The sequence below is a fragment of the Eutrema salsugineum genome, unplaced genomic scaffold (assembly GCF_000478725.1).
Source record: "Eutrema salsugineum unplaced genomic scaffold, Eutsalg1_0 scaffold_15, whole genome shotgun sequence".
Lineage (NCBI taxonomy): Eukaryota > Viridiplantae > Streptophyta > Magnoliopsida > Brassicales > Brassicaceae > Eutrema > Eutrema salsugineum.
The window spans coordinates 4,466,717-4,494,458 of NW_006256867.1; the positions used below are offsets into that span (position 1 = coordinate 4,466,717).

At 37.9% G+C, this 27,742-nt stretch overlaps 3 protein-coding genes across 5 annotated transcripts; 1 reads left to right on the top strand and 2 right to left on the bottom strand.

Moving 5' to 3' along the window:
* Positions 1-1,695: 1,695 nt before the first annotated feature.
* Positions 1,696-2,268, bottom strand: LOC18021850 (dof zinc finger protein DOF4.4). The gene has a single exon (XM_024158531.1). It carries the CDS (start codon positions 2,266-2,268, stop codon positions 1,696-1,698), a length of 573 nt encoding a protein of 190 aa, XP_024014299.1.
* Positions 2,269-6,518: 4,250 nt separating this feature from the next.
* LOC18021851 (L10-interacting MYB domain-containing protein) lies at positions 6,519-9,862 on the top strand. The gene is made up of 8 exons (XM_006405005.2): positions 6,519-7,055; positions 7,135-7,285; positions 7,379-7,722; positions 7,814-7,949; positions 8,037-8,374; positions 8,448-8,598; positions 8,782-9,191; positions 9,262-9,862. Exons 1-8 carry the CDS (start codon positions 6,726-6,728, stop codon positions 9,769-9,771), a joined length of 2,370 nt encoding a protein of 789 aa, XP_006405068.1. The 5' UTR covers positions 6,519-6,725; the 3' UTR covers positions 9,772-9,862.
* Positions 9,863-9,868: 6 nt separating this feature from the next.
* On the bottom strand, positions 9,869-13,839 carry LOC18021853. Of its 3 annotated transcripts, none has more exons than XM_024158402.1 (10): positions 13,687-13,839; positions 13,421-13,568; positions 12,907-13,184; positions 12,729-12,794; positions 11,833-11,905; positions 11,017-11,237; positions 10,743-10,838; positions 10,322-10,444; positions 10,146-10,185; positions 9,869-10,044 (listed from the first exon to the last, which is right to left on the bottom strand). In XM_024158402.1, the coding sequence occupies exons 6-10, from the start codon at positions 11,131-11,133 to the stop codon at positions 9,971-9,973; spliced, it is 450 nt and encodes a 149-aa protein (XP_024014170.1). In that variant the 5' UTR covers positions 11,134-11,237; positions 11,833-11,905; positions 12,729-12,794; positions 12,907-13,184; positions 13,421-13,568; positions 13,687-13,839; the 3' UTR covers positions 9,869-9,970. The 3 variants fall into 3 exon arrangements, with proteins under 3 accessions (XP_024014170.1, XP_006405067.1, XP_024014169.1); XM_006405004.2 differs by having other exon boundaries at positions 12,690-12,794; XM_024158401.1 differs by having other exon boundaries at positions 11,017-11,905; positions 12,690-12,794; positions 13,421-13,596; positions 13,687-13,832.
* Positions 13,840-27,742: the final 13,903 nt, after the last annotated feature.

Here is a 27,742-nt window from a genome sequence, read left to right on the forward strand (position 1 = left end):
ATGGGTTTGCTAAATGCAATTATTGAACCTGCGGATGTGGAAATTATTCGAGGAATACCTATTAGCAGGACCTACAGCCAGGATTCACTAGGCTGGCATTTTACCAAATCTGGTAGATATACGGTTAAATCGGGATATCACATTGAGCAACAATACAAGGACTGCCCGCGAAATGATATTTACGGCCCAGATGTTAAAGTTCTACAGGCTCACACATGGAAATTAGAGTGTGCACCGAAATTAAGATACTTTATTTGGCAGGCTATATCTGGATGTCTATCAGTGTCGGCTAGATTACGGACACGTGGAATAAAATGTGACACTCAATGCGCACGATGTGGAGCAGAGGAAGAAACTATTAACCATGTTCTATTTGAATGCCCCCCTGCCCTGCAGACTTGGGCTATGTCTCAGATACCGACCCCTCCGGGCGTTTTTCCAATGACTTTGGTTTTCTCAAATTTCGACCATTTGTTCTGGAGATTGCCAAAGAATTCTAACAATTCTCAATTCCATGGATTGCGTGGTATATATGGAAAGCAAGAAATGAGAAAGTTTATTCGAATATCGATGTGGACCCAAGGATTACTTTAAAAAAGGCAGAAACTGAGGCGGTACTATGGACAGAGGCTCAAACGAATGAGCAAGATTTAGGGATACAAGACAATAGGAACATTTTGATGTCACAACCAATGATATATGAGGGTTGGTGGTGTTTTATTGATGCCTCTTGGAAGGCAACAGATTTATCATCGGGATTGGGATGGTATTATTTCCAGGACAGGGTTAAGGACAGAATAATGGGAGCACGAAATGTCAGACGGAGTCTATCACCTCTGCATGCAGAGATGGAAGCCCTAATTTGGGCCATGCTTTGCATGATCGAGAATCAGAAGACAGAGGTCGCTTTTGCAACAGACTGTTCGGATTTGGTGCAGATGGTGTCTGAATCCGCCGAATGGCCAGCTTTTGCTATACACTTGGAGGAAATCGTGAAGATCAAGGAGAGGTTTAGTTTCTTTTCACTATCACACATTCCACGAGCGAAGAATATGGAGGCAGATAACCTAGCAAGAAGTGCTCGGATCTATCCTCGTGATGTTAATTATGTAAACTCGGTATCTCCAGTTTGGTCTGTCAAATCGTTATAGGTATCTAGGCTGTTGACAAAAAAAAAAAACAAATGACATGCACAAACTAACTTAATTTATGTTATAACAAGATTATTGTCGATTTCTAATGAACATATTTGTTTTACATGTTAGCTAAAGATCTGAAGTTAAAGTTTGATATTTTGCTCAAGGTCTTACTTATAACAAAGGAAAATACATTGCCATATGATCAAAACTCAAGAGAGCAAATTGCAAAATAATAAACTGGACACATCTAAATATTTATAAATTTATAATATATTAAAAATATGTTCTGTTTTGAGAAACAATGACAGAAACTTTCATCACTTAAAAAAAAAAACTCAGCAAAAAAAATGAAACATAAAATTAAGAAAAGGAAATGGGTTAATTAAATATATAATTTTTAAGGACCATGCTTCTCCATATGGTAAAAAGACCTCGGCACACATTTGTTTTTGTTCATGTTATCAGTGCCCGAAGATCCTCTGCTTCCACTAGTGCTAGCATTATGATTCATGTTCATAGTATTGTTGCAGCTCTGGTTCTGTGTGTCTTGATTGATTCAGTAATTGTTATAATTATTTACATGACCACCAATCGGTTGGTTTATCAAAGGATTACCAATCAAAGCATTGGATTCAACATCACAATAATCTTGGTAAAACGATTCATCAGAGAAATCTAAACAATCCAATGGTGGAAAACTTTGAACTGGAAGCACCATATCACCATGAATTTCAGGTAAAGAACTGAAATGGTTCCCAGCAGGAACAACAGTAGAAGAAGAAGAATCAGAAGTTCCAGTAAACTCATTGGTTTCTTGAACATGTAAGAAAGGTTGATGGTGATTAACTTGTTGGATCTCAACAGAAACTACCTGAGAAACAGAAGGTTGATTTATCTTTGGACGCTTGGTTTTACGGCCACTTCCACCAATCGGTATGTCCCTTAGCGTTCCACCATGAGTCCAGTGTCGGTGACAGTTTTTGCAGAAGTAGCGCGGTTGAGACACCCTATAGTTGTTGTAATAACTGAACTTGGTGTTGTCTGAGTTACACCTTGGAAAAACACGTCGTGGAGGCTTCTCTTCATTCACTTGATTGTTTCCTATCACAAAAATATTTGATTTCTCCATTTTTCTAGAAAGCTATTTAATTGTTTTTTTGGTTTTTTATGCTGTGAGGGTATCTTCTTATATAGGCTCTTGGGAAGCAGAAATTAAAGAAGAAATAAGTTTTGGGTTCTAGAAAATGATTTTATGAACAAAATGTGTCAAAGATTGTGTATTAATAAAATTTAAAAATCAATCTTCACACTATAAATTTTGGGCTAAGCTTAATCAACAACCAAGTCTTTTTTACTCTATTGGATGTATATGCAAAATGGAGAATTAAGAAGATACGATTAAATGAGCCAACTCTTATAATAAGAAACAAAATCTAGGGATAGGTTAGAATATAAGACCAATTTTAGGCAAAAAAATTATAAATTGTATTTGTTTTACTATAAAAAAAAGAGTATAAGAAAATACGTGTGTACGTATGATAAAATTTTATTATAAATTTTATTTTTTATGAGATTTGTCTATAATCTAAACTGCTACAAATGGATAGAGCTGAAAGTGTGTAGTAGATTATAATACACAATATTAAAAAACTATATACTCAACCACAATAGGAAATAACATATTTTTCGAAATAGACAAAACACATAAATAGTTTTAGAAAAATTAGAGATTGAGTAGTGATTCATTAAGAGAGAGATAATGTGGTGAGCACATGTGTTTCATATTTAAAACAGATACCAATAATGAGAAGCATTACTACAAATGTATTTGTCGATACCAAAACCATATCAAAAAGAGAAGAGACTCAACCAAAACAAAAAAAAAAAAAACTTTTTCCAAATTCTTATTTTATTTAAAAAAATTTCTCTTAAGTTTAGTTATCCTTTTCAACTAATTTCTACTTTCAAATTCAACCAGCATTTGATGTAAAAAAGTTTTATTTTTTAATATATTTTATATTCAATTCAAAAACAAAAACTATTTAAAACGGAAAAAACATCAAGATAAACAATTTTATGCAGATTTATAGTAACTCATTTTGAATAAAGAAGAAAACATGTATATGTGTGTTAGTAGATATGTTCACAATCGTTTTTTGTGTCACGTATGAGAAATGTGTAACAGTATAACTATGTTGAAGGTTTATAGCGGTGAAAGATGGTGCGTGAGTATATCATACTAGTAATCCCAAGAGAGCAAGAAACTCATATAGGAAAGTTTCTATATCAAGTAACCATTTTTCCATAAATCTTTTTTAAAGGATTTAATCAATTTTTCTCCTAGTCACGATAGATCTCATAGAGTGTTTAAACTTTAATGTAGAGAGGGAATAACAGAAACTTAAATTTAAAAGTCGTTTAGAAAATATAACAAGAGGCAAAAAAAGAGAGTCTATACTTGAAAAAGGTTTGCGCCAGAATCTAACAATTGTTCGTTTACCAAACTAGACTAAAATAGTTTACAAATTTAAAGCTCAAACGGTCAATAACTATTTCTAACCGATAATAAGTTGTTTACTGGTAAGATGGGATTAAAAAAAAAGCAATATTGTAGAAATAAAAAAACATTAGCTGAACCACACACTATGAAAAATAATTTATGACCTTAGAATAACAAATCTTTGACAGTCGACCAAATCTAAGATTGATGAAAGAAAGAGAGACTTGACATTCTAGACATACCATAGATTTATCTTATATATTCACTAATGCAGCTCACATACATCAAAGCAAGTGTAGTTTCAAAACAGAGTACTTACTGAAAACAGAGCAATACTTTAAGAGATAAAACACTTGAAACTCGAAGAACACATAAACAGACGTAATCAAAACTTAGTTCTATGTACAAGTTATATTTGATAGCCGTAGATTTATCATATTTACATGCTAACACATCTCATATTAATAATGTTCATCTGTTATTTATAATTGTTAAACCAAATTATCAAATGTATAATTGTGGTTGTTCAATTTTCTTTTAATTATGAAACTTATTTTTTGTTTAACCATTTGTTTCATTCACTTAAACTTCACGAGTACAATAAGAGGGAATGTTACATCCTCGATGATAACTAGCATACAAAATAGAAGAGATTAAACTTAAAAGAGATAGAGATTGATAGATTGAACGAATTAGAGGCCAAGCTCGAATGTGCCAGTTGAAACTTCATGGCAAAGCTGGAGTGTCTAAGATTAGTCACTTTACAATGTGACGTAAAAGAACGTCTCTCATAGAGAGGAAACATGGCAGTAAAATTCTCTCCCTACCCCCTCCCCAAAAGAGGAAGGTGAAAACGATTTCTCCCAACTGGAGGAAGTTGATCCAAATAGCTTATCCCTAGAGGGATTTATTGGAATTGGTCTCTCTGTCGTAATGGAGGAAGGTACCTGAAAGTAAAAGCCGGAGCTAGATTTGTCAAATGCTGATGAACTTCTTTTTACTGGGCCTTTTAACAAGAAATAAACCATTATTGTTTGCAACTATGGGCTAAACACCATAAAGTTCCAATTGGGTCAGGCCCACGATGAAGACCAACTTGGGAAATGAAGTCAAGACGCCGTGACAACGTAATGGTAGGGACCGTTCGGCAGTAGCACACCGGAATTTTCAAACATAGCAGGGAAAAAGGAGGTGGGAGAGGCTCGGTCCTCTAAATTTTCGCCGTTGAGGCAACACTTGCAGTCAGAGCAGCGTATGTGGCCGTTTGATGACGAAATATTGAAAGTTCTATGTGTAAAAGGGAAGTTATGGCAGTAGAGGAGGAGAGTCGGCTGTTAAAACGGCCGGTGAGATATGTCTTTAAAACATTAGATCTGGCCATAAGAAAATTTGCTGATTGAGTTTCTGCTTTTTTTTATTTAATGAAGGTTATAGTTGTCTGTATGAAAGAAAGAGGGTTCTATTAGAAAATATTTAGTTTTTTGGAGTTATTTTAGAGAATTGTCCATTAAAAAAAAAAATTAGATAAATAAAAAAAATAATATGTGATCAAAGGATTGTAAAGAAATACCAACCTATCATTAAATTAAAAATGAGTTTCAAGAGATTAAAGATCGCAATAAAATTAAAGACAGCTAAATTTTGTGAATAAAATAGATATAAGTTGCTTCATATTTAAACCATATAAGAAATTTTTTAAATTTTTATAGTAGTTTAATAATCTATTTTTCATTTTTAAATAAATAGTCATAATGCATAAAAATTACCACGATAAAATACATAATTTAAATGTTCTATATCTTTACAAATCATTATAATTTTATAATTACACTGTCATCACTTATCACACCATCATCTATTTCTCTATTTTGTATCGCTATAAGAAATTTGATAATAATGTCAGAAGTTTGATTGTTATAAACTGGGACCAAATAATAATTTTTTCATTTTTAGTACATACAAAAATAACAACAAACATCAAATTCACATATTTATAATGAGATAAGAATGCTAAATTTTATTTATTTGGCAATCTGTAAACGTTTTACTAACTATTTTGTTAAATTAATAAATGTTGATCAAAATCTTTAAAGCGAGTTAAAAAAAAAAAATGATCTAAACACATAAAAGTAAGTTTTTAAAAAAAAAATAGAATAACAAAAAATAAATCACAATATAGTTTTAACAGGTAGACAATGAAACAAATACATAAAAAGTATAGACAAGTAGACTGATGATTATGGATCTTAGTTAGAGAGGTCAATTCGATAAATCAGATAATAAAACTCTTATTAATAATTGAGTATGAAATTACAAGAGAGGTTAGGTTGGAAGATATTAGACCAACTAATTTGATTACAAAAAACTAGGATATCTCTCTTTTGTAAGGGAGGTTTGCACAGTGTCATCTAATTTCTATTTATAGAGTTGGTAAATGACATTACTTTCTAGAGCTTCTTTTCGTTCCACCAGCTTTTGTTAATGGGCTGAGATTTGTAATAGATTTTACCAGACTGAATCCATTTTTCAGACATAAACCATCGTTAACCAAAATTATTTGAGTCGATTTTAGTTTATACCGTGTTAAACTGGGGTGCAAAGTATACCATTAAAGTGATTGTTTAATAAACAAGCACCAGATGTCACTCATGTAAATTGCATAGGACCGATATAAATAAAAAAAATAAACAAGGACCAAATGTCACGCATCTAATTATCTAAATATGTATGCATAGGAACAATATAAATGAAAACCTGTTTATTTGGATTTCTGGACCCATAGGGCCCATAAGAGAGAACGAAAGGCTAACCCAAAGGTCAATAGATAAACCAGAGAGAAGAAAGAGTAGAGAGAGAGATAGAAAGAGCCAAACAGAAATTATTCGGGATTAGGGTTAATCTCTCTCCCAAACTCCGCCCAATCTCCACCTCTCTCCGCCGCGCACAATCATAACCGTTACCTATATATACACACACTCTGTTATTCGTCTCTTCTCTCTCTTTCTCTTCTGATTCTCACTCTCAAAGTCTTCGTCTTTCTGAATCTTCGTTTAGGGTTTTGGCTTTCGACTCAATAGGAAAACGAAATGAGTGGTCAAATGAGTAGCAATGACCGAACGAGAACGTATTGGACCCAAACGATGGAGCGTTTCTTCATAGATCTAATGATTGAGCATCTGCACAGAGGAAACAGAACAGGGCACACTTTCAACAAGCAGGCGTGGAACGAGATGCTCGTCGTCTTCAATTCCAAGTTCGGGTCACAGTACGACAAAGACGTGTTGAAAAGCCGGTACACGAATCTCTGGAAGCAGTACAACGATGTGAAGAGCCTTCTTGATCATGGTGGTTTCTCTTGGGACCAGACTAATCAAATGGTGCTCGCAGATGAGAGCTTGTGGAGTTCTTATCTCAAGGTTTCCAAAAAGCTATGGACTTTTGCTGAAATTTGATGTTTTGTTGAGTTTTAATTGTGTGGGGGTTGTGATTTGACAGGCTCATCCTGAGGCTCGTGTGTACAAGACGAAACCGGTGTTGAATTTCAATGATTTGTGCTTAATCTATGGGTATACGGTTGCTGATGGGAGATACAGTAGGTCAAGTCATGATTTAGAGTCTGAGGACGAGATCAATGGAGTCAACATTGGTGTGTTCTTGCTCTTCTTAGTTTGGTTACACTGTTTTTTCTTTTTATGGTAAGATGAGTGATTTTATGTATGCTTACACTTGGTTTTGGTAGGTGAGAGTAGTAGTGGCAGTCTTGTTCTCTCGAGTAAAGAAAACTCCAAAACCAAGTGGACTCAGGTTATGGACCAATACTTCATCGAGCTTATGCTTGATCAGATCGGAAGAGGCAACAGGACTGGTAATGCTTTCAGTAAACAAGCGTGGACGGATATGCTCGGTTTGTTCAATGCTAGGTTCAGTGCTCAATATGGGAAAAGGGTTTTAAGGCACCGTTACAACAAGCTTTCGAAGTACTACAAGGATATGGAAGCTATATTGAAAGAAGATGGGTTTTCTTGGGATGAAACTCGCCAAACGATAGCTGCGAATGATACCGTTTGGGATGCTTATGTCAAGGTTTGGATTCTTAGGCTATTATTTCCACTCTCTTGAAATAAATCTTTGATCTTTCACTCCATCAGTTTTGAATTTAGATGTGGTGAGGCAGGAGCATCCGCTTGCTAGAACATATAGGGTGAGGACATTACCGAACTACAAAGATTTGGAGATAATATTTGCCTGTCCCGCTGAGCAAGGGATTCAAGCCAAAGATCTCAAAGAATTTGATTCGGCCGCTAAAATGAGTGAGTTAGATCTTACTCAGCACTAAGGTTTTGGTTTCATTATATTGGGCATAGATGCTAAAAAGTTTGAAATCTTTGCTTCTGAAGATGAGACTAAGACGAGCCAGGTGCACAATTCTGACCGCACGAGGACATTTTGGACTCCACCAATGGACCATTATCTGATTGACTTGTTAGTGGACCAAGTGAACAAAGGGAACAGAGTTGGGCAGACTTTCATAACAAGTGCTTGGAACGAAATGGTTACAGCATTCAATGCCAAATTCGGGTCTCAACACAGCAAAGACGTTTTGAAGAACCGGTACAAACACTTGAAGAGGTCGTACAACGACATAAAGTTCCTCCTCGAGCAAGACGGGTTCTCATGGGATACAAAGAGTGATATGGTTATTGCAGATGATGGCATTTGGGATACCTATATACAGGCAAGCCACATTGTTTCTCTTTTAAGATATCGGTTATGTGGTTGTCTGGTCTAAACATATGAAGTGTGTGCAGGCACATCCAGAAGCTCGATCTTATCGAGTTAAAACTATTTCAACGTATCCAAATCTTTGCTTCATCTTTGGGAAGGAAATGTCGGATGGGAGATACACACGCTTGGCTCAAGCTTTTGATCCCAGTCCTGCAGAAACTGTGCTAATGATTGGTAAGCTTGGTCTTTCAAATTCAATAGAAGATGAAGCTAACCTGATGATTGGCTTTATCTAAGTTTTATTACTGCAACGTTGCGCTCTCTATCTCCGTTGTATCATTAAGCTGTGCATGTGACACTAGCGATGCAGAAGTGATTGACAAGTGATCACATTGTATTTACATGAATCCTTCTCAGAAAATAGTAGCACAGATGATTTCAAAGATGCTTTGGGAGAAACTCAGAGTTTACAGATGGTTCATGGCAGCGACGAGAAGAATGATTACCTCTGTACCAATACTGGAGCTCCTTGTATAGAATGGACACCAGTCATGGACCGGTGTCTTATAGATCTTATGCTAGAGCAGGTGAACAGAGGAAATAAGATTGGTGAGACATTCACAGAGCAAGCTTGGGCTGACATTGCAGAATCCTTCAATGCCAAGTTCGGTCTGCAGGCTGATATGTTCATGCTGGAGAATCGTTACATACTGATGATGAAAGAGCGTGAAGACATTAACAATATACTCAGTCTCCCTGGCTTTGCTTGGGATGATGAGAAGCAGACAATTGCTGCAGAAGATGAATGTTGGGAAGCATATATTAAGGTAAGGCTCGCTAGTAACCCTCTTGAGTTTATAAGTTGTGATACTAAGTGATTAGTGTCTGATTTTGCAGGAGCATCCAGATGCAACCATATACAAAGGTAAAACGTTGGATAGTTACTGCGATTTGTGCAAGTTATACGAACTTCTCTCTCTAGAAAGCTTCAATTGTGAGAATCTCATGATCGAGTTGGAAAACTATGGCCATGAGATTGATATAGTTGATGACTTTAGCTCGTCTCCCCACAAGCAGCAGAGTAAGCGAACCAACCCAACAACTCCGTCTATGGGACTCATTGTACATAAGGCTCAGAAGACCGAGAGAGAGACGAGGAATCCTCTGTTTAACAAAGAAGATGAGGATGATGATTGCACAAAGCCCCTGCGTCAGAACGAAATTTACTCAAGAAGAGGAAATGCCATTGATGCATTGCAAGCTTTGCCCGATATGGATGATGAGTTACTGTTGGATGCTTGTGATCTTTTGGAAGACGACAGGAAAGCAAAGACGTTCTTGGCTTTGGACAGCTCGTTACGTAAGAAATGGCTAGTGAGAAAGCTTCGTCCTTCGGCTAATTGTTAAGCTAATGGGTCTCTCTCCCTTTCAACCCAAACAAGCCACCAGAATGAATCTCAAATCTCAAGGACAACAGAATAGTGTATGCAACGTTAGGTACTGTAAAATTATGTGGTGATCTTAGATACACAATCCAAAGCACAGCTTAAATTACATGTAGTAGAAGTTGTGTAACTCTGAACAGAACCATGAACATCTACATAACTCAATTGCTATGAACAATAGCTGAGAAAAGTAACTTATTGATGTCTTCTTTATCTGCCTCCTCCGTCTCTCCCACTGTATCAGAAACAAGAAGCATCATTTAAAAAAATAACTCGAACAACAGATACAAGAGCTTAATCTGCAAGAAGCATCATATAATGGCTTGTTCTGATTACCTGTTCTTGATCTAACTTGCATTGTCCACTCGTCAATGATCTGTCGAAAAACAAGAAATGAAAAAAACAAAGAGGTTATGGAAAGTGTAGTTAAGCCTCTCCGTATCAATATGCTCATGTGTATTATTTGATTTCTAAGGTATCACGAATTGGCCTAACGAAGAAATAGCACCAACCTGATTAAAATCAGCTAATGCATCATCCGCATCGCCATTTGTTGACTCTCCCAAGGATGCATTCATTTTCTGAATAAGGTTATAGTTTCCAACAAGTGTTGTCTGCGCCTTGTCAATCAAATCCTGTTATACCAAACAAAAAGATAATGTTTTTACCAAAATTTAACAATCAAACGTTCAAGAAGCCTTAGCAGATCTGACCCTTTATTGCAGAAGAAACTATCTACAACAAAATCTACACTTACTTCTATACGATCGATAAATAGTCATCCTTTTGTTCATATAACAGAGATATATACTGACTAAAGTTTAACAACTTGGAATCGCTAAGACCAAAACCTTCTTTCCACAGACTCTACTGCTAATTTACAGTCTCGTAGTTTTCATTCAGATAAAAAGAGACAATGAAGCAAGGAAGAACCTGTTTAGCGGACAATAGCTCTAGGCATTGGTCTTTGAGGACAGTCACATCTTCCTGTAACTTCTTGATTCGCTGAACCAGCTTCATCGGATTCGCCTACGACCCAGAATATATCGTTTAAATCCATAAATCAAAACCCAGAAACTCAAGCAGACATCCAAAATAGACATGCCCTTACTACGTCGAGGTTTGAATTCGAAGAATTCGAAGTGTTTATCATAGGAACTTTGAGAATTCAAGATTCGAGATTCTGAAACGGATCGAAATTGCTTACATTTTCAGGATAGATCTGCTGGAACTCCTTGTCGAGCTTGAAATGGACATCATTTAGATCATGAGAAGCTCTTGCGAAAACATTGATCAGATTATCCACAGCATGATGATGACTCATCTCCTTCTCTCTTTCCTTCCCCTTTTTTCCTCTCTCCTAGGGTTTATCATCTACTTTCCCGCTTCTTTCTCCCAAAGAAGCAAAGATGTAAACAGCACGAAGTTCTTGTTTAAATTTTAAAACAGCACGACGTGTGTGAGTTGAATTAAGCAAACCAAACCGAATTCGTCGATTCTAAACTAAACTGAGTTTATCGATACAAATAAATAATCCTACTGAATAAACTAATTCATCGAAACTTCAACTTTTGATTGTACATATATGTTTAGACAAAGTTAATTGCAATATCAACTAAAGTTAAAATCTTCGGTGAAAAAACACAATAACTATTTCTATTTTCAATCCAGATTGGATTTGAACAAAATCCAACCGAATTTCTTTAACCGAATAGAATCAAATTGACAAAATTACTTTCTATTTTAATCAGTTTTATAAACCAGAAAAGTTTGAACAGAATGGAATTGAATTCAACCGAAAAACAGAATTACACCTACCTAATTTAAAATCGTAAGGTCTTAAATAACACCACTTTTTAGACTGATTAAAAAGAAAAAAAAAATATTTATGCAGAAGATATCTTCTTTCTCTGATTATTGCATATTGCTGGTATCTCGCCGTTTTGCTATAACCCCCGTAACTAAACATTACATCAAACTAGGTGAGTAACCGCGTTACACGGGGGTGTCTTTAGAATTTTACCTTCTCATTTCTTCCATTGCTTATCCTATTAATAATGTTGATAGATCACGAGATTTCATTCGTCAAGTTTAACCTATAGCGATGCCATAAGAACAAACACTTAGTAAGCCTTTAATCTGCTTTTCCAGTATAAAGAGAAGGAAATTATAATGGCTTTCCCTCAACGTTAGTTAAAAGATCAAACAAAGTACATAAATAACTCCAGAGAAACTATATTAAGTTATAAAGTTGACGAATATAATTGCTAGAATCATGATTTTCCTGAGATGATTCACAAGTCGAAAGACATGAGGTGAAATTGAAATTTGGAAAAACAAAGTCATCAGTCTTTTAAAGATGGGACTTGTAGCAGAAAATAAATGAAAAGGGAAAACATCTGGTGGGTGGAAAAAGACCCTTAAAATTATTTTAAATTCTAGAATCTGAAGAAAATGTGTAAGTAGGCAAGAATTAACAAAGTACTTGCAAAGTAAGAACGCCTTGAAAGAGAAGAGCGAGAGTCGATAGATGTATAACAGAGAGATTCAAACCAGAATCAGGATTTTCAACTAAGCAACACAATTAGTTTTTTGTAGGATGACTTTAATAATGATCATTATAACACAAGGCTGGGCAAGAGCATTGGCCTAGTTTAGCTTTCAAGAAGTGTCTCTTTATAGCTACTAAAAATACGAATGCTAACACAAAATGCTTTACACAGATAGTACATTGGATGAAGTAATAGCATTGTACAATACCTTTTTCAGGATTTCATACGTAAATTCATGTACTTATTTAAGTTTCTATATGTAATAAACCAAAAGGTAGCGGCGGAGTGGACCAATTTCAATAGCAAGGAAAGGGCATGAGAAATTAACCTTGAAGGATGAAGAAAGAGGGATGGTGCAAACTCTTACGTGGGAAGCGAACCATATGGAGGTTGTCTGCCGTCTCCATGTGGGGTAAAAATTAGCATGAAAAACCTATACACAAAACATGGTTAAAAGAAAGTGAATTAAAAGAGAATCCAATTGCAGGTTCAGCAAGTGAGTTTGCACATATCTTGTAATAAAGAAATTCAGTTATCATATCTACTTGTTCCAACTTGCATTCATCTTAGATATGATCAGCTCGGACATGACGAGACATCCACTTGGATTTCAGAGACTCGGTTCTCCTCCGTGACGGGACATGTAAGCTTTTATTCAGCAAGCTCTGCAGCAGATCCTCTTTCGGCATGTAGATCTAAGGCAGAATTTGTAAGATCGACTGGTAGTTCTTTGTTGCAGGCACAATCTCTGATTTTGATTAGAATTCAATGTCTATCAACACTATATGACCTCTGATTATCACATGTACATACTAGTATTCCCCTGTTTCATTTCACAAACAGGCACTATATTGTTAGGCTTCATAGCAATCTTTTCAAAGAGATTTAGAAAAGACAATGTTTGCACACAACCCATCACACTGTAAGACACTCTTCCATAAACTTTAAAAAATGGCTTATATAAGTTTCTTCTCGTTCTCTCCTTTTTCATTTCATAAAATGCGACCAAAACAGAACCAAGATTTTGAGTTTTAACAGATAAAGATTTATAGAGTGTACCAGCTGGACAAGAAGTCGATTTCCCCCAGGCAGATTTGCATAGAACCACATCATAGCATAAGCGCTGCAAACCATTGGCCACCATAATTAACCTTGACTCGTCCTTACGCTTTCAAGTTCTTATTTGCTTCGACAATCTTTGTCGCAACTGTTTTCCAATGGACCAAATTCTACAACTTCAATTTGCTTATATAAGCTAATTAATATGCTTTCCCTTGATCTAAAAACTTGGAATCGTGAAAAACTGATGAATCATAGTATCATACCTTTTGAATTTCATAAGCTTCGCCGTTGTTATCCTCTTCCATCTTCGCCGAGTTTCTCTTGAAAGCCGTTCGTCGTCGAGAAAATATTTTGAAGGAGCTTAAGATTCTTAGGAAAGAATTTAAAGTGGATTAACAATTCCACCATCGATAATTAATAATCCAACAGATGCAACAGGAAAACTCAAGGTTTCTGAAAAATTGATTTTTTCGGTTTGAGAATTGCAAAGAGAAAATTGCTGAATGGGATATTTTTAAGTTTTAAATTTGAGGAATAGGATGTTTTGAAAACCGTAGAAGAAAAGGGGTGTTTTTACTGTTTGTCTTCTCACAAGGACCCTTAGGCAATTTTTATTTTCGAAATTGCCATTATCGAAGTAAAATAACTAAAAATGCCTGATTAAATCCGATTTGGTTACACAAAATTATCAATAGAAGTCCAATATCATAAACCGAAGTAAAACCAAATTAAAAACCGAAGTATAATTTATCGACACTCTAACATTTAAATTAAAAATTTAATTCGGGATCCACATATGAACGTCGTCTATCTACCATCTCCGGTAATCCAGCTCCGATAGACCTTTATAATGGCGGGGAAAGTTAAAAAATCGTTAACGTGGAACAACACCGTGCCTTCGGTGTCGAGGCGAGTGCTCCGGAGTAACTCGAAGACAGCTCCGACGGACCACTCGCCCATGCCGCCCATGCCGCCCATGCCACCGCGACGGAGTGACCGGGTTGAACATCCCATTCACTCGAGTCGTCTGAATCCACGCCGGCGGTGTAGAGCCAAAGTACAATTCGCTCCTCTTCTTCTAGAATGGCCTTCTCAGAATTCTAAAAGTAAGTTACATTTATGAACTTCGACCTTGTCTGAACTGTACTGGCGGTTTGTAATTCAAATTAAGATTGTAATTAAGATTAAGATTGAAACGGGGCGCCTGATTGGCTTGATTTATGTATTGGCGGTTATGAATTGTAGTACTTATGTCTATATATTGATTTCAAACGGATGGATTACTCTTATATCATCTAGAAACAGTTACAAAAGTTTTTATAGGAGACCATACGAATAGGGTAGTTTTCCGTTTATCCAGAATACTATATCTTTTCGTGCATTTCGGAATTGTTGTTTTCGTTCAAATACAGGTATGGAAGACGGAGAACCTTCAAATACAGGCATGGAAGATGGAGAAGCTTCAAATAACCTTTCGGAAAAACTACCAAAACGAGTCCTCGGCGATGGTTGTTACCCCGTTGGTGCTCGGTTGAACATATATTCAAAGGCCAATGTCATTGGCCTCCTTGTCGAGGCGTTAAAGGGTACTGAAGATCTTGAGAAGCTACTTCATTCCCAGTTTGGGAAGTTGTTCCATCTACCTGTTGCAAGATGTTGCAACAGCGCCAAACTTGTCCATGCCCTTCTATCACGACAACTTGTGACCACGAAGAAACACGAGATTTGGTTCCTCTTTGGTGGACAGCCTCTGAGATATTCGATACGGGAGTTCAAGGAAATCACTGGATTGAATTGCAATCCCAAACCTGATAGCACATAAGAAGAAGACGATGTGGGAAAAACAGGAATCTGGAAAGACCTGTTCGGAAGAGCGAAGGCGATGGCCGTGTTTGATGTGCTTGAAATGCTAAAGGACCCGGATCTACCCCGATGGAAACGGCTTCCATTGGCCCTAATCGTTTTTGTCGACGGTGTTCTGTTTTGCAATAGCAAAAATCTGGCCCTCACCGAGAAATACGTTGCGATGCTGACTAACTTGGATAGGTTCATGGTGTATCCATGGGGGAGGGTATCCTTTAACAAAACAGTATCTCGTTTTCAAGCTCCGAAGGCAATCACGGATGCCGAGAAAAGGGAGAATCCTGTAACACGATTGCGCCGTCAGCTTAAACAGAAAACCAGTGCATGCTATGGATTCCCTCTATCACTACAACTCATGGCCCTCCAATCTATACCAATGTTGGTTTCCAAAATTCCTCAACCTGATAACTTGAAGACATTCCTTGAAGATCCCGAAGGCTGTCAAAACGTTATCACACTGTTGCATCTTGGGGACATACATGCCGTGGAATCCGACCCTCTGGTAAATTATTTGTAATATTATATTTAGTAGTATTTGTAGTCTTATTTTGTAGTATTTGTCTTAAAAGATAAGTGTTCTGTCATTTTGGTTGGCAATTTTACAATTGTATTTTTTTGTCTTAGTTGTCTGTGAAACAGATGGTACTGGATGATGGTGACAATGACCAACAGAATGAATTGCGTTGGGTAGATGAGGTAGAGGATGCCGAAGTTGCATTCATGCAGGAACTCATGGCCGAGGGGTACAAATTCACACCTTCGGATTTTGCAGTGGCACCGGCCCCTATCGTGGATATTAGTGATGCAGAGGACGAGGTTACCAATGAACAGGAACCTGAGCCATCCACCAGACCGAAGAAGAAACAGAAAACTCATCAAACTGAAAAACGTCCCATGCAGAGGAAGAGAGGCAGGGGCAAGAACTCTTCTAATCTATCGGAAGATGAATCCCTTGATAGTGGACCCATTAAAGAGCTTAAAAGATGGATAGTACATCAGAATACTTTGCTCCTTCGTGACATTAAGACCGAGTTGGACAAGAGATTGGGCGTATACCAAGAGGACGAAGAAGATGACGATGTACACCAGTCAAAAGAAGATGGGGAACAGGATGACGAAGGACAGAATTCCAAAAAAGATGGTAAAAAACCGGATGAAGATGAAGAGGAAGCCGAAGATGGAGGTGAAGAAGGAGGTTATGATGGGGCAAAGTCTAGCGTACGCCATAATGATGGTGTACACCCCGAAGCTGGTGTACACCAGAAAGAAAGAGATGATGAAGAAGGGACATCTACTTACTACGGTGGGGACCATTATTCTCCCAGGGACCATGCGTACTTGAAGACTCCAGAAGCTCCGACGATGACCCCTGAACCGGGACAAGCCAATTCAGGAACAACTCGTCCACCTCCTTACTTCGTCATTCCGGATGAAGATCCACCTACTTGCCTCAACGAGGTGAGCTAATTGTTTAGGCAGCAGCTGACTCTATTAAGTTTCATAATGTGGGTGTATTGTGCTATGTCATTTATGACTTATTCAGGTGGATGGTGGTAGAACAAATTTGGTGTCAGGCCCCTTAGTAGTCTACAAACCTCAGACTCCTCACCCATTGAGCTACGCATATAAGAAACATGAAGCGCAGACAGATGCGCAGGATGCAGAGGTCAGACATTAAAGTTGTTCATATGATATGGATGTGTATACAGTAGTGTTTAGGGATACGCTAGGTATACGATTGATATGTTATACGCTTTATTGTTACGGTGGTTTGTAGGCTGTGGCTAATGAGGACGACTCAAATTTGGGGAAAGATTACCATAATGCGCCTGAGGATGCAAGTGATGCTTCGCAGAAGACCCCTTGTACTCCTAAACCCCCACAAGAAGTTGAGGGATCGTCTGGTGTGAGGCGAAAAAGTGGAGGAACAGGAAGAGGAGGAAGAGGAAGAGGAAGAGGTAGAGGAAAACGCGCACGTGTATGGTCGGAAAAGATTCGGGATATTTACACCGCTGATTCAAAGGTGAAAGCTCTATTTGTATCCAGATCGAAAGCTCCGTACAAACCACTCGAATGGGTTGAAGAAGACCACTTCAAGGCATTTCAGGAGTTATTATCGCGTGAAAGAAACATGTAAGTTATATCGTATTGAAAGCAATTTATCCATAAACTTTCATTCTAATCAATTACCAATTGCTCTCATTACAGCGACTTTTGCATTGTCACTGGTCATACTGTGAACAACCAATTCTTCCTACAAATTGCGAAGCCTACTGAGTGGGTTAACACGATGGTAAGTATATTGTTAGTACTTACTCAATCTTTAATTATCTGTAATATATGTTATTTATGTTTTGTTATTTGTCAGCACATGCAAGTAATAATGGCCATGCTTTGGAGATGTAGAGGTGAAATCTACTAGAAAGACAGGGTAGCATTTGTAGACACCTTGTTCATATCCATCATCGGCAACTACTACAACGATTTCATATCGCGAGACAAAAATCAGTATGACTGGGGGAAAACCATTCAGGACATTGTATTGGGAAAACCAGCAAAGTGGGCTAATCAGCGGCAGAGGCAAATGTTTCTACGGTTTGTGGACGTTGTATGCGTCCCGATGAACTGGGGGTCTGAGCATTGGGTGGGCCTTGTAATTGACTTTAAAACGGGCAACATAAAGATTTTGGACTCTTTCATCAGTCATAATGATGAAGCGGCTGTGGAGCAGTATATGGCGCCCGTGTGTCAAAGTATGCCATTTATATTGAAGCGTTATTTGGATAGCAAATTAACGGAAGGCGTACGCACCACCCCTTACACATGGAGTCGTTTGGAGGGCATATATCAGAACAAAAGATCCGGTGACTGTGGGCCATGTGCGGCCAAATTCTTAGAGATGCATGCTGCAGGGCTTGGAGTGGAGGATATGGCTTTGATAACGGACGATGCCGTTGACAGGTTAAGGGAGAAATACGCCATGGACTCATACGAAGAGTTTGTCGGGAATCCGGCTATTGCCAACGCTTAGGGCGAATGTTGAAGTTTAATGTTGAACTTGACAATGTATGGAAGGGTTATTTGTTGGATTATGTGTTTGATAATGTTTAGGATGTGGGTTTATTTGAGAATTTTTATGGTTATACTTTAGGGTTTACTTTAGTATCTATTAAATGGTGTGTCAATTATTTAGTTTGGTTACAATTTAGTTTACTTTAGTAATTGCGCATCCATACACCTAACAGCGTTTAGTTGTACACCAATATGCATGAAATGGGAGTACATCAAGAAAAATTTGTTCATAGTTCACTTTATTTTAGTACTTATTAATTGGTGTGTGAATATTGTGTTCCAGGCGAAATATGTACCTGTACACCGATATCCATTTAGGTGTACATCTACTAGGTGTACATCTACTGGGTGTACAAAGAAATTTATGGTTTATGCAATAATTTTACAAACTCATTTACAATCTTAACGGTAACCGCATTTAATGTATACGCTCAATTAGTGGGGTTTTTTTATTATTATATATATATGCAACATAAAGAACCGTTCCGCTTCACAAATCTTAAACCGCAGTTATTCCATCTCCATAAACAACCGTTTTCATCACAATTGAACCTCACAAATTAACTATGGCACCAAAGAGAGGGCGATGTGATGCGGATATCCGTGATTGTCAATCCCCTCTGATGGCGCTTCCCGACGAACTATTGGAGAAGGTTCTCGCATACAGTTGCAACTCCGTCCAACAAATTTTCACACTGAAGCATGTTTGCAAACGGTTCCAGGCCTGCACTTTAACCCAAAATTTTCTGGCATCGGTTGATCATGTGGAATTGTAGATGCCTATTCCCGAAGATTTCGATATGCCCTTTATCGCGTTTTGGGAATTTCCCAACTTGTTGAGGAAGATGTATGACGCACGCAATCCTGGTTTGCTGTTCATGAAGGGGATGCAAGACTACTTCTGCCGTGGAGACAAAGGTGGCATAAAACTCATCAAGGAATCGGCAGATATGGGATACGAAACAGGTATTTACATGTATGGCATGTACATGAAAGCAGTGGTCAAAGACCCCGTGGGTTTAGAGTATCTTTCAAAACTAAGCAGGGGGAAATGAGGAGAATAATTCGGAAAATTATTGATGGAGGTGAGCGTGGTTATGTTAATTTGCATGATGAGTTTTCGAGGAGGAGATTTGAGACTAATGCTCAGTTTGCCACACTTTGGTCTTGTCGTTGTGGTGTTGCCAATGCTCAACTTGATTGGCATGACGAATTGTTAAAGGGGCCAAGCATGTGCACGTCGTGTTTCTGGGCACAGGAAACGCAAAAGTTCTTCGTATTTGTTTGGTATGCAGCGCGTTCTGGGCCGTCAATGGAAGAATGGTGACTGATTGGTGAAAGACAATCAGTTTCGGTGTGTACACCTGCGTTGTGTACACCTTGGTGTGTACACCTTGGTGTGTAATCGATTAGATTCCATATTTCGTACTTTATGATTTAATCTTTTATTTAGGCCTGTATGTATGTAGGTGTACTTTGTTTTGCTTTCTATCTATTTATACTTTAATTGTGTTGACAATATTTAATTTCGGTGGGTGGTAGTTTCAGTTTTTCGAGAACCATTCTGTTATATCTTTAAAGTCTCAATTTTCTTCTCTTTGTACGTCTAATAACTACAAAAAAAAAAGAACACCTCAATCTGGACTCAATATGTACACCTAAATTTGTACACCTGAATGTTACATTTATCACATATTATATATTTGAGTATACAAACGACATTATCTCTTTTGTGGGTATTTTCGGAGAATATGGATATACAAACGACATTATTTATTAAAAGTCTCACCTTACCTATTTCTGTACGCATATTTTTAAAAATATGCATGATTTCGTCTATGTGAACAATCTGTACTCTATATCTCGGTTTACGTGATATTGAGAAAACGTCTGTAATGATGACAAGAAATTTAGTTTCCAACAAATAAATAAAGGGCTGGGTTGTCAATGAAATTTCGATATTATCATAAATACTAATAGTATTGTCTCAGATATCATAAATGTATTGTGGTATATCCAAAATTAAATTAAATCATTCGTCAAAAAAGTTTAATGGTGAAATTTGCTGTTATTTGGTAATTCTCTGTATTTATTGTGGTAATTTAATTTTGCCGGTAAACGAAAAGACACATTTTCGTCTCTTTTCAACGTCTCTCTTCAAAGACATCTATTCGGCTCTATTAAAACCGCACTACTACCTCTTTAAATTCAATCCCTTCACCATAACTGCCTACTTAGCACCATCATAACTTCCTCTTTCAAAACATTTTCAATCCTTTCTCTTATTTCTCATTACATCTTCTTATTTTTTCTCTTTTCACCGAAATAAACAATGGTTCGAATGAGAAACAGAGGTGGTGATGGTGATTTTTCCTTTCTTCTCTCACTCCCTGATGAATTGCTGGAACAAATTATGGCCGCTACAAACCCAACTATAAGGGAAATAGCCCGCCTCCGTGCTGTTTGTTCTCGTTTCAATCGTATCGGCAGAAGCAGGGGTTTCTATCGAGCCATTGATCCCGCCGAAGTCGTGCATGAACCAGCGGCGGTTCCACATTACCCAGCGATGATGAGGAGATTCTATGACGCGGGTAATCCAGGGGTTATTTTCGAGAGGGGGATGCAAGCCTACTTTTTCTTCCACGATGGTGAAGGCGTGGATTTGATAAGCGCTGCTGCGGAGGGAGGCTACGACCGAGCCCTTTTTGTGTACGGGATGTGGCTCAGAGCTGTGCCGGAAGACTTCGTCCGTGCAGAGGAGTATTTGGGCAGGCTGACGGTGCAAAACCGGAGGAGGATGAGCCGGTGGTTGCTGGCCGAAGTTCCACACGGATGGAATTTCGATTTGCCAGTGGATTTCGCTGAGAAAGCGGCTGCCTTTCATCTGAGATTCCTTGCGCTGTACACTTGTCAGTGCGGGGTTATAAATTACTGGCTGCAGTGGTTTGGAGAAGACTTTAAACAGCCAAAGTGCACAACCTGTTTCTGGGCCCAAGAGACCCAAAGGTTCTTCCGCTTCATTAGGAATGTCGTTCCAAGCTGGCCGGTCATGCTCGATTGGTGAAAGCCGTAACCTTCGTCTGTCTTTAATTATTTATGTTGTCTTAGTGTTCCGAACTACAACTGATGTTTTTGAAATTGCTTGTCTGCTCTCGTTTTTTTAGTACTTATGTTGATTTATGATATTTATTGTACTTATGTTTATTTTATGATATTTATGGTACTTATGTTGATTTTATCATAGCTCTTACCATTTTTTTTAAAAAATGGGGGTTTTTTTCATTCGAAATATCAAAGTTAAATTAGGTGGATATCATTTCGTCTAGGGCAGTAATTAATTATGTACACCTATTCACTGTAATTATTTATGTACATCTATTACAGTATACCTATTACAGTATACCTATTCACTGTAATTATTTATGTACACCTAATACAGTATACCTAAAGACGTACACCTACTTACGTAAACGGGATCAGATATAGATTGGAATCATAAAACAGGTTGAAAATAAAGTAACACTACACATTTTAGAAAATAAAGTAACATTACCATTGGTATACGGGTTCGTAAACGTACACCACCGTACACCAACATTGGTATACGGGTTCGTAAACGTACACCAGCATTGGTATACGGGAGTGTAAACAATTTTTGGACATAAGGCTGTTAGACATAAAGCATTTTTGCAAAGCGTTCTGCCGAACATCTAAGATAACAATTTTCACATCTATACGGAATCGTAAACGTACACTAACATTGGTATACGGGGTTTTAAACGTACACCAACATTGGTATACGGGATTGTAAACCCTTTTAGACATAAGGCTGTATTTAAACTTCATATCTATTTTTGAAATAACCACAACATGTAACAATAGCAGATCGATACTAAAGCATTTTTGCAATGCGTTCTGCCGAACATCTAAGATAACAATTTTCACATCTAACAATGTAATGCACATTCTCGTGATACACTTCGCACGACGCAGAGTAGTCTTCATGAATGAGACTAGGGTACCTGAACGTTTTCTCGTATGTATGTTTATTACGTGGGCAAAATGACCAGAATAAATATACTATATCTTCGGCGACTTCAAGAATTTCACGAGAATCATGAGGATAGTGGTACCTGAAAACCATCTTTAGAAGTTTTTTCCCTCTGTTAGGGCGACCCACGCACATTTGCAAAATGGCACAGCTGTAAGTGGCATAGACGTCTGATGGAACGAGCTTATTTAGCATCCTGATGGCGGTATAGATCTTCTCCTCTATTGACACGAACCTTATAGCTTCGACCAATATGGCATGTGGATTTTTCAACGCTAAGCAGCGCAGGAATAAAGGCCGATATACTTCACCAGGGTATATCCGAGATGGTGTGTCATGCAATGTCCATAGGTATGCCGATATGAGTATTTCCGCGCTAAACGCAATGTCTCTACCACGGGTCCCTGCCAGAATAATCGGTCCAAGGTAGATGCAGTCAGACTCAGCAACTTTCTTGACAATGATTTCGAAAATATGATCTGGTAAATCTGGTAAATCTGGCATTTTTTGGGAAGGTTATAGGGTTTGTGTAGGGTGAACTTTCTTCGCAATATTATGAAACTATATATTGAATTGGATGGGTAGTTGTAGTTGAGAAACAGTTAATGGTAAGACAATTAGTGTGTATTTGAACAGAAGTAATATTACAATAAGTTTGTGAAGTGATGTTTACCAACTACATAAATTAAAGTAGTAGTTACATTGTTACAACTAGTTAAGTTCTTAGTAAGTACTTGTTACAATAATATCGTCAACTGATGTTCACTTAGTTTCCACCTTAAATTTATTACAAAAATTAAACTACTACTTGCAAATAAAATAACTAAACTAAAGTAAATATCTAATGCGCAGAGCCGTGCATTGTAGAAGGCAATACTCGCAGTCTGGTGTATTTGAGCCATCGTAATGGTCATCTACACACTCCGATATAGGTTCTTCTTGTAGTGTGATGGGGAAGGTCCAAAGGCCACTCCACGGATCTTCAAACGGCCCCAGTGCGAACTCCCATACGTGACGTATAACGGCGTGAGCTAACAGCTTCATTTCATAAGCGGCATAAGGGACGTGGTTAGTGAATACATCGGTGAGGAGTTTTTTAGCCCTTCGTGGACGACCGACGCAAATTTCAAACATGGCACATGCGAAAGTAGCATGTTTATCACATGTGACAAGTCGGTTAAGCATTGTAATCGCCGAATACAATTCTTCCTCACTGACGGCAACTCTAATGGCTTCGAAATAAATAGCTCGTGGATTACAGGTGCCAAGACAACGCTCAAAGAATGGGCGGTAAGGGCGCCTAGGGGATACGTCGAGCGGTGTGTCAACCAATCGAGAGATGTCTGCAGAGCGTAACACATCATCGGTGAACGCGATGGCTCTTCCACGTTTTCCTGCGCGAATAAAGGGGCCAAGATGATAGGAATCATCCTCAGCTAGTTTCTTTACTATTAACCCTAAAACATCATCGTCTAAGTAGTGCATTGTTGTTTCACTTTGGTGTAAAATAAATTTGATTCCCTTTATTTGTAGACAAGGTGGATAGATATATAAATGTCATAACTCGTGGTTGGTATACAGATAAGAGCCACTTCAATAACTGCTAATCTGACCCCAACACGTCGCACTACATTATAAATGTAACTACTAGTTTCGGGCATTTTAATAAAAGAGAACTGACCATTCTTCTAAAAAATTGGGGGTACAAAACGGGTAGGTGAAATATTTACTAAAAGGGAGTACACTATTATATTATTTTCAACCGTATAATAAATTCTCCACCCCCCAACCACACACCAGTGAAGTCCATATATGATGATTTTGCTATGTCTTAACACAACTTGCCTCCTTTCCAGCGAAAAGAAACCCTAAACCAAACATAACATACCCTAAAGCGAACATGTCGCTCCCAGACTTGCCTGATGAAATTCTTATCGAAATCCTCAAGAGGCTCGGCAGCGAAGCCTTTTGGCGACTCAGACCATTTGTGCGCGCTGGAAAGCGCACCCTCCGGCTTGTTTTCACCGACGATGTCCTCAAAGCTTCCAACATTTATGCCCTTTGCTGTGTCCCCAGTGACATATGCCCTGGAAAGGAAAGACGCCAATTCTTTCTGAAATGTTTGGCGAGTGGAAACCCTGAGGCAAGATACTGGGAAGGCCTGAGACTTGCAACCAGAGGCGCAGATCTCATTGCAAGTAGGACCATGTTGGAACCAAATGTTCCCACCGACGCTCTCTCCACCCTGGCGTCGGCCATGTTCAGCGTTTGCTTGGGTGACCCTTCTTCCGCAAGCCAAACATTGCAACTGTTGGCAACGCATCACGGAAGTCTACAGTCAGAGCGCGTGCGACAATTAGGTGAGGAGTTAATTCTTGAGATTTCATATTACGGAACTGGATACATGGATACGTACTCTAACTCATTTTCATATCCAAACGACGAAATCATCAAGCTGCCTGATTGTGCATTTGATCATTTCGAACCTGAGATCCAGTACTTTGCAATGGTTGCTTCATATATTGGTGTGCTAGGCATATCTGCGAAATGCTTTAAAATTAAGTTTATGCTGTACACCTTTGAAAGTTTACACTAGTATGTGTACACTCTTTGGAGTGTACACCTATATTTCCTTTTTAGTATGTAATGAACAATCTTTGAATTAATATTCCATGACTTATGTTTCATGAAATCGTTGGACAATATATGCTTCGACAATTTATCAAATCGTAAACATAAAGACCACATTAAAAAGTTAATTTGAATTCATAATCTTTCCAACAAACAAAATAGAGGTCTTATTTTTTTCCAAAACATAATACACAATTCAACAAACAGAATTAAAAGTACAATTAAGGAGTTTATGCTCCTCTTGCGTGCTCCACCGTCCACGCAAGTGCAGTGGTTTCAAAAGCAGCCCTATCTTTCACGTAAATCCTAGCAATTTCTTCAACAAAAAACAGTCCTTCCCCTATTTGGGGGGCAGTTAACATTTGGTGTATTTCCGTCAGTACTTGATTACATATACATGTAAACAAGTTAATCCCATAGTTAAACGGAATTAATATTATATTCCATAAAAGACAATAACGATTTATTTCTTTCATATGTAAAAATACATCATTGATGCTGTTGTTGGTCCTGAAGTGAGTTGGGTTCAACATCTTCAGAAAAATGTTCCCATAAGTTGTAACGTTTGGGTGATAGACTTTTGTTTTGAACATCACCTGAAAAAAATCGGTGTTATTAGTAATTGAAATCTTTATTGACTAAATCCTAAACCCTAAAAATACAGCAATTTTAGAAAGCAATGATATGCTTCAATCCTTACCCTAGGAGGCGCGAAAGGGTAGTCAAGCGGAAAGTGAATGTCTAGTTTGAAAACACCATTCTCATAGGGTGAACCTTTAGGCCCCGTTATGATAGCTTCCCAGTGATACAAGTCCTCACCCACAGGTCCTAATGAAATCGGCAAAACACTAATTAGGTAGACGATGTAAAAGACCGATCCTGAAAAACTAAAACTAAACTAATCTCCTATTTTCAAATGAACCATCAAATACATGTACTGAAACATGGACTGTTTTTCCTCTCCACTTCCTTCAATTGCAATGATATCACTTTGGCTGAGTACATTTTTAGAAAGTAAATATTAAGTTTCTGTGTAATTAACTTCTGCTGTTATTACCTTTTTCTGTCTCCGGAAACTTGTTTCACTAAAGAAAAAGGCAGGGGACAGTTTTTATAGAGGACGACAGGAAAAACATTATAAACTAAAGAAGGGAAACGAGTCGGTCAAACGGTGCAACAGGTTTCAAAAAAGGTACTTAATTAGTTTTTGTCGTTTCCAATTTGATTTTTTTGGGTCGCGTTTATTCCTCATACACTGGTTTCATTAAAGCAATTTTCAAAACCGGCATGACTTGCTTTTTGAAAAAAACGTTTATTCGAGCTGTCCTATTCTACAATTTCAATTCAAAGACACGATCATTGTCCGTTGTTTATTCGAACCATGTCTTTCATAATGTTTTCTTTCTCTGCTATAAAACCATGTCTTTGATAATTATTTTGATCCAGAACCATGTCTTTAATAATTATTTTGATACCAAAACCCTACATCGTAAACCCTAAGCCCTAAACCCTAAACCCTAAACATAACCCCTAACGTCCATACACATAAATTTATATGCGTCACCATATAAATGTAAACTTATAAATAAGCCATAATGCAAATACACTATATGATGTAAACTTGCCTATGTTGTCCACCATCATAGTGTACACAAATTGTGTCCACCGTCAAGGGTGTACACCCTTGACCAGTAAACATCATCATTTTTATACCAAATTTAACATAGTTCATGCCTTTCCGAGTTTAAATATAGGGAAACATAGTGTACGCTAGAAACAAACCCGAAAAACAAAGCGAGATCACAGTGTCCACAAACTGTGTCCACCGACAAGGGTGTACGCACTGTGTACACCCTGTCCAGTAAACATCATTAATTTCATAACAAATATAACATAGTTCATGCCTTTCCAAGTTTAAATAGAGGGAGGGAAACATAGTGTACGCTAGAAACAAACCCGAAAAACAAAGCAACATCCCCACACAAAAAGCAACATGACACACACAAAAGCCACACCCGGTCAACCCAATGGTTCCTTGCATATTGCCCGGTTATGGCCGGGATTTCCACATCTCTAGCATTTGTTTGGTTTCTTTTTTTTCGCAACCTGCAACAGCGTATATCAGTAATCATTAATCAGTAATCAGTATCACTGGGAAAAAAATATATGTTTAGTGTACACTAACCTGAGGATACTCTCCTGCTGAAAATTTTCTCTTCGTCGTAGGCCTTCCTGATGGACGCTTTGCCTTAGGTGGCATAATAATAAGGTCACGCACTTCTGCTGGGATACGAATGTCGTCAGGGTCGGGCACTGGTAGGATTTTGCCAGAAACTGTTGCACTCCAAATTGATTTCTTAAGAATTGGATCAACCAAACTGCTGTATTCCACTTGGCGAAGCCTAGCCGCGGCCATTGCATGTCGGCAAGGGTATTTCAATGTCTGAAACTCTAGACATGAGCATGTTTTGTTTTCCAGATCAACAAGCCTCCGTACACCGAACTCAGAACTCACTTCAACCTCCCACAAAGAAATGCCTTGAACCGATAGTGCAGCAGATTTTTGCTGCTGCAGGTTCATTAACTTGTCAACCTCTTCTGTAATGTCACCATCCAGCTTTTGAATGGTCTCTCTTCTGCATTCAAGCCACCTACTTAACATTCGCCTGATAAATTCTAGCATTGCAACGATTGGACTGTCT

Coding starts and splice junctions, on each gene's coding strand:
- LOC18021850 (XM_024158531.1), bottom strand. CDS start 2,268: ATGGAGAAATCAAATATTTTTGTGATAGGAAACAATCAAGTGAATGAA.
- LOC18021851 (XM_006405005.2), top strand. CDS start 6,726: ATGAGTGGTCAAATGAGTAGCAATGACCGAACGAGAACGTATTGGACC. Junction 7,056..7,134: donor TGTGGAGTTCTTATCTCAAG/GTTTCCAAAAAG, acceptor GTGATTTGACAG/GCTCATCCTGAGGCTCGTGT. Junction 7,950..8,036: donor TGATTCGGCCGCTAAAATGA/GTGAGTTAGATC, acceptor TTGCTTCTGAAG/ATGAGACTAAGACGAGCCAG.
- LOC18021853 (XM_024158402.1), bottom strand. CDS start 11,133: ATGAGTCATCATCATGCTGTGGATAATCTGATCAATGTTTTCGCAAGA. Junction 10,445..10,742: donor AGCTATTGTCCGCTAAACAG/GTTCTTCCTTGC, acceptor TTGGTATAACAG/GATTTGATTGACAAGGCGCA. Junction 10,045..10,145: donor GCAAGTTAGATCAAGAACAG/GTAATCAGAACA, acceptor TTTCTGATACAG/TGGGAGAGACGGAGGAGGCA.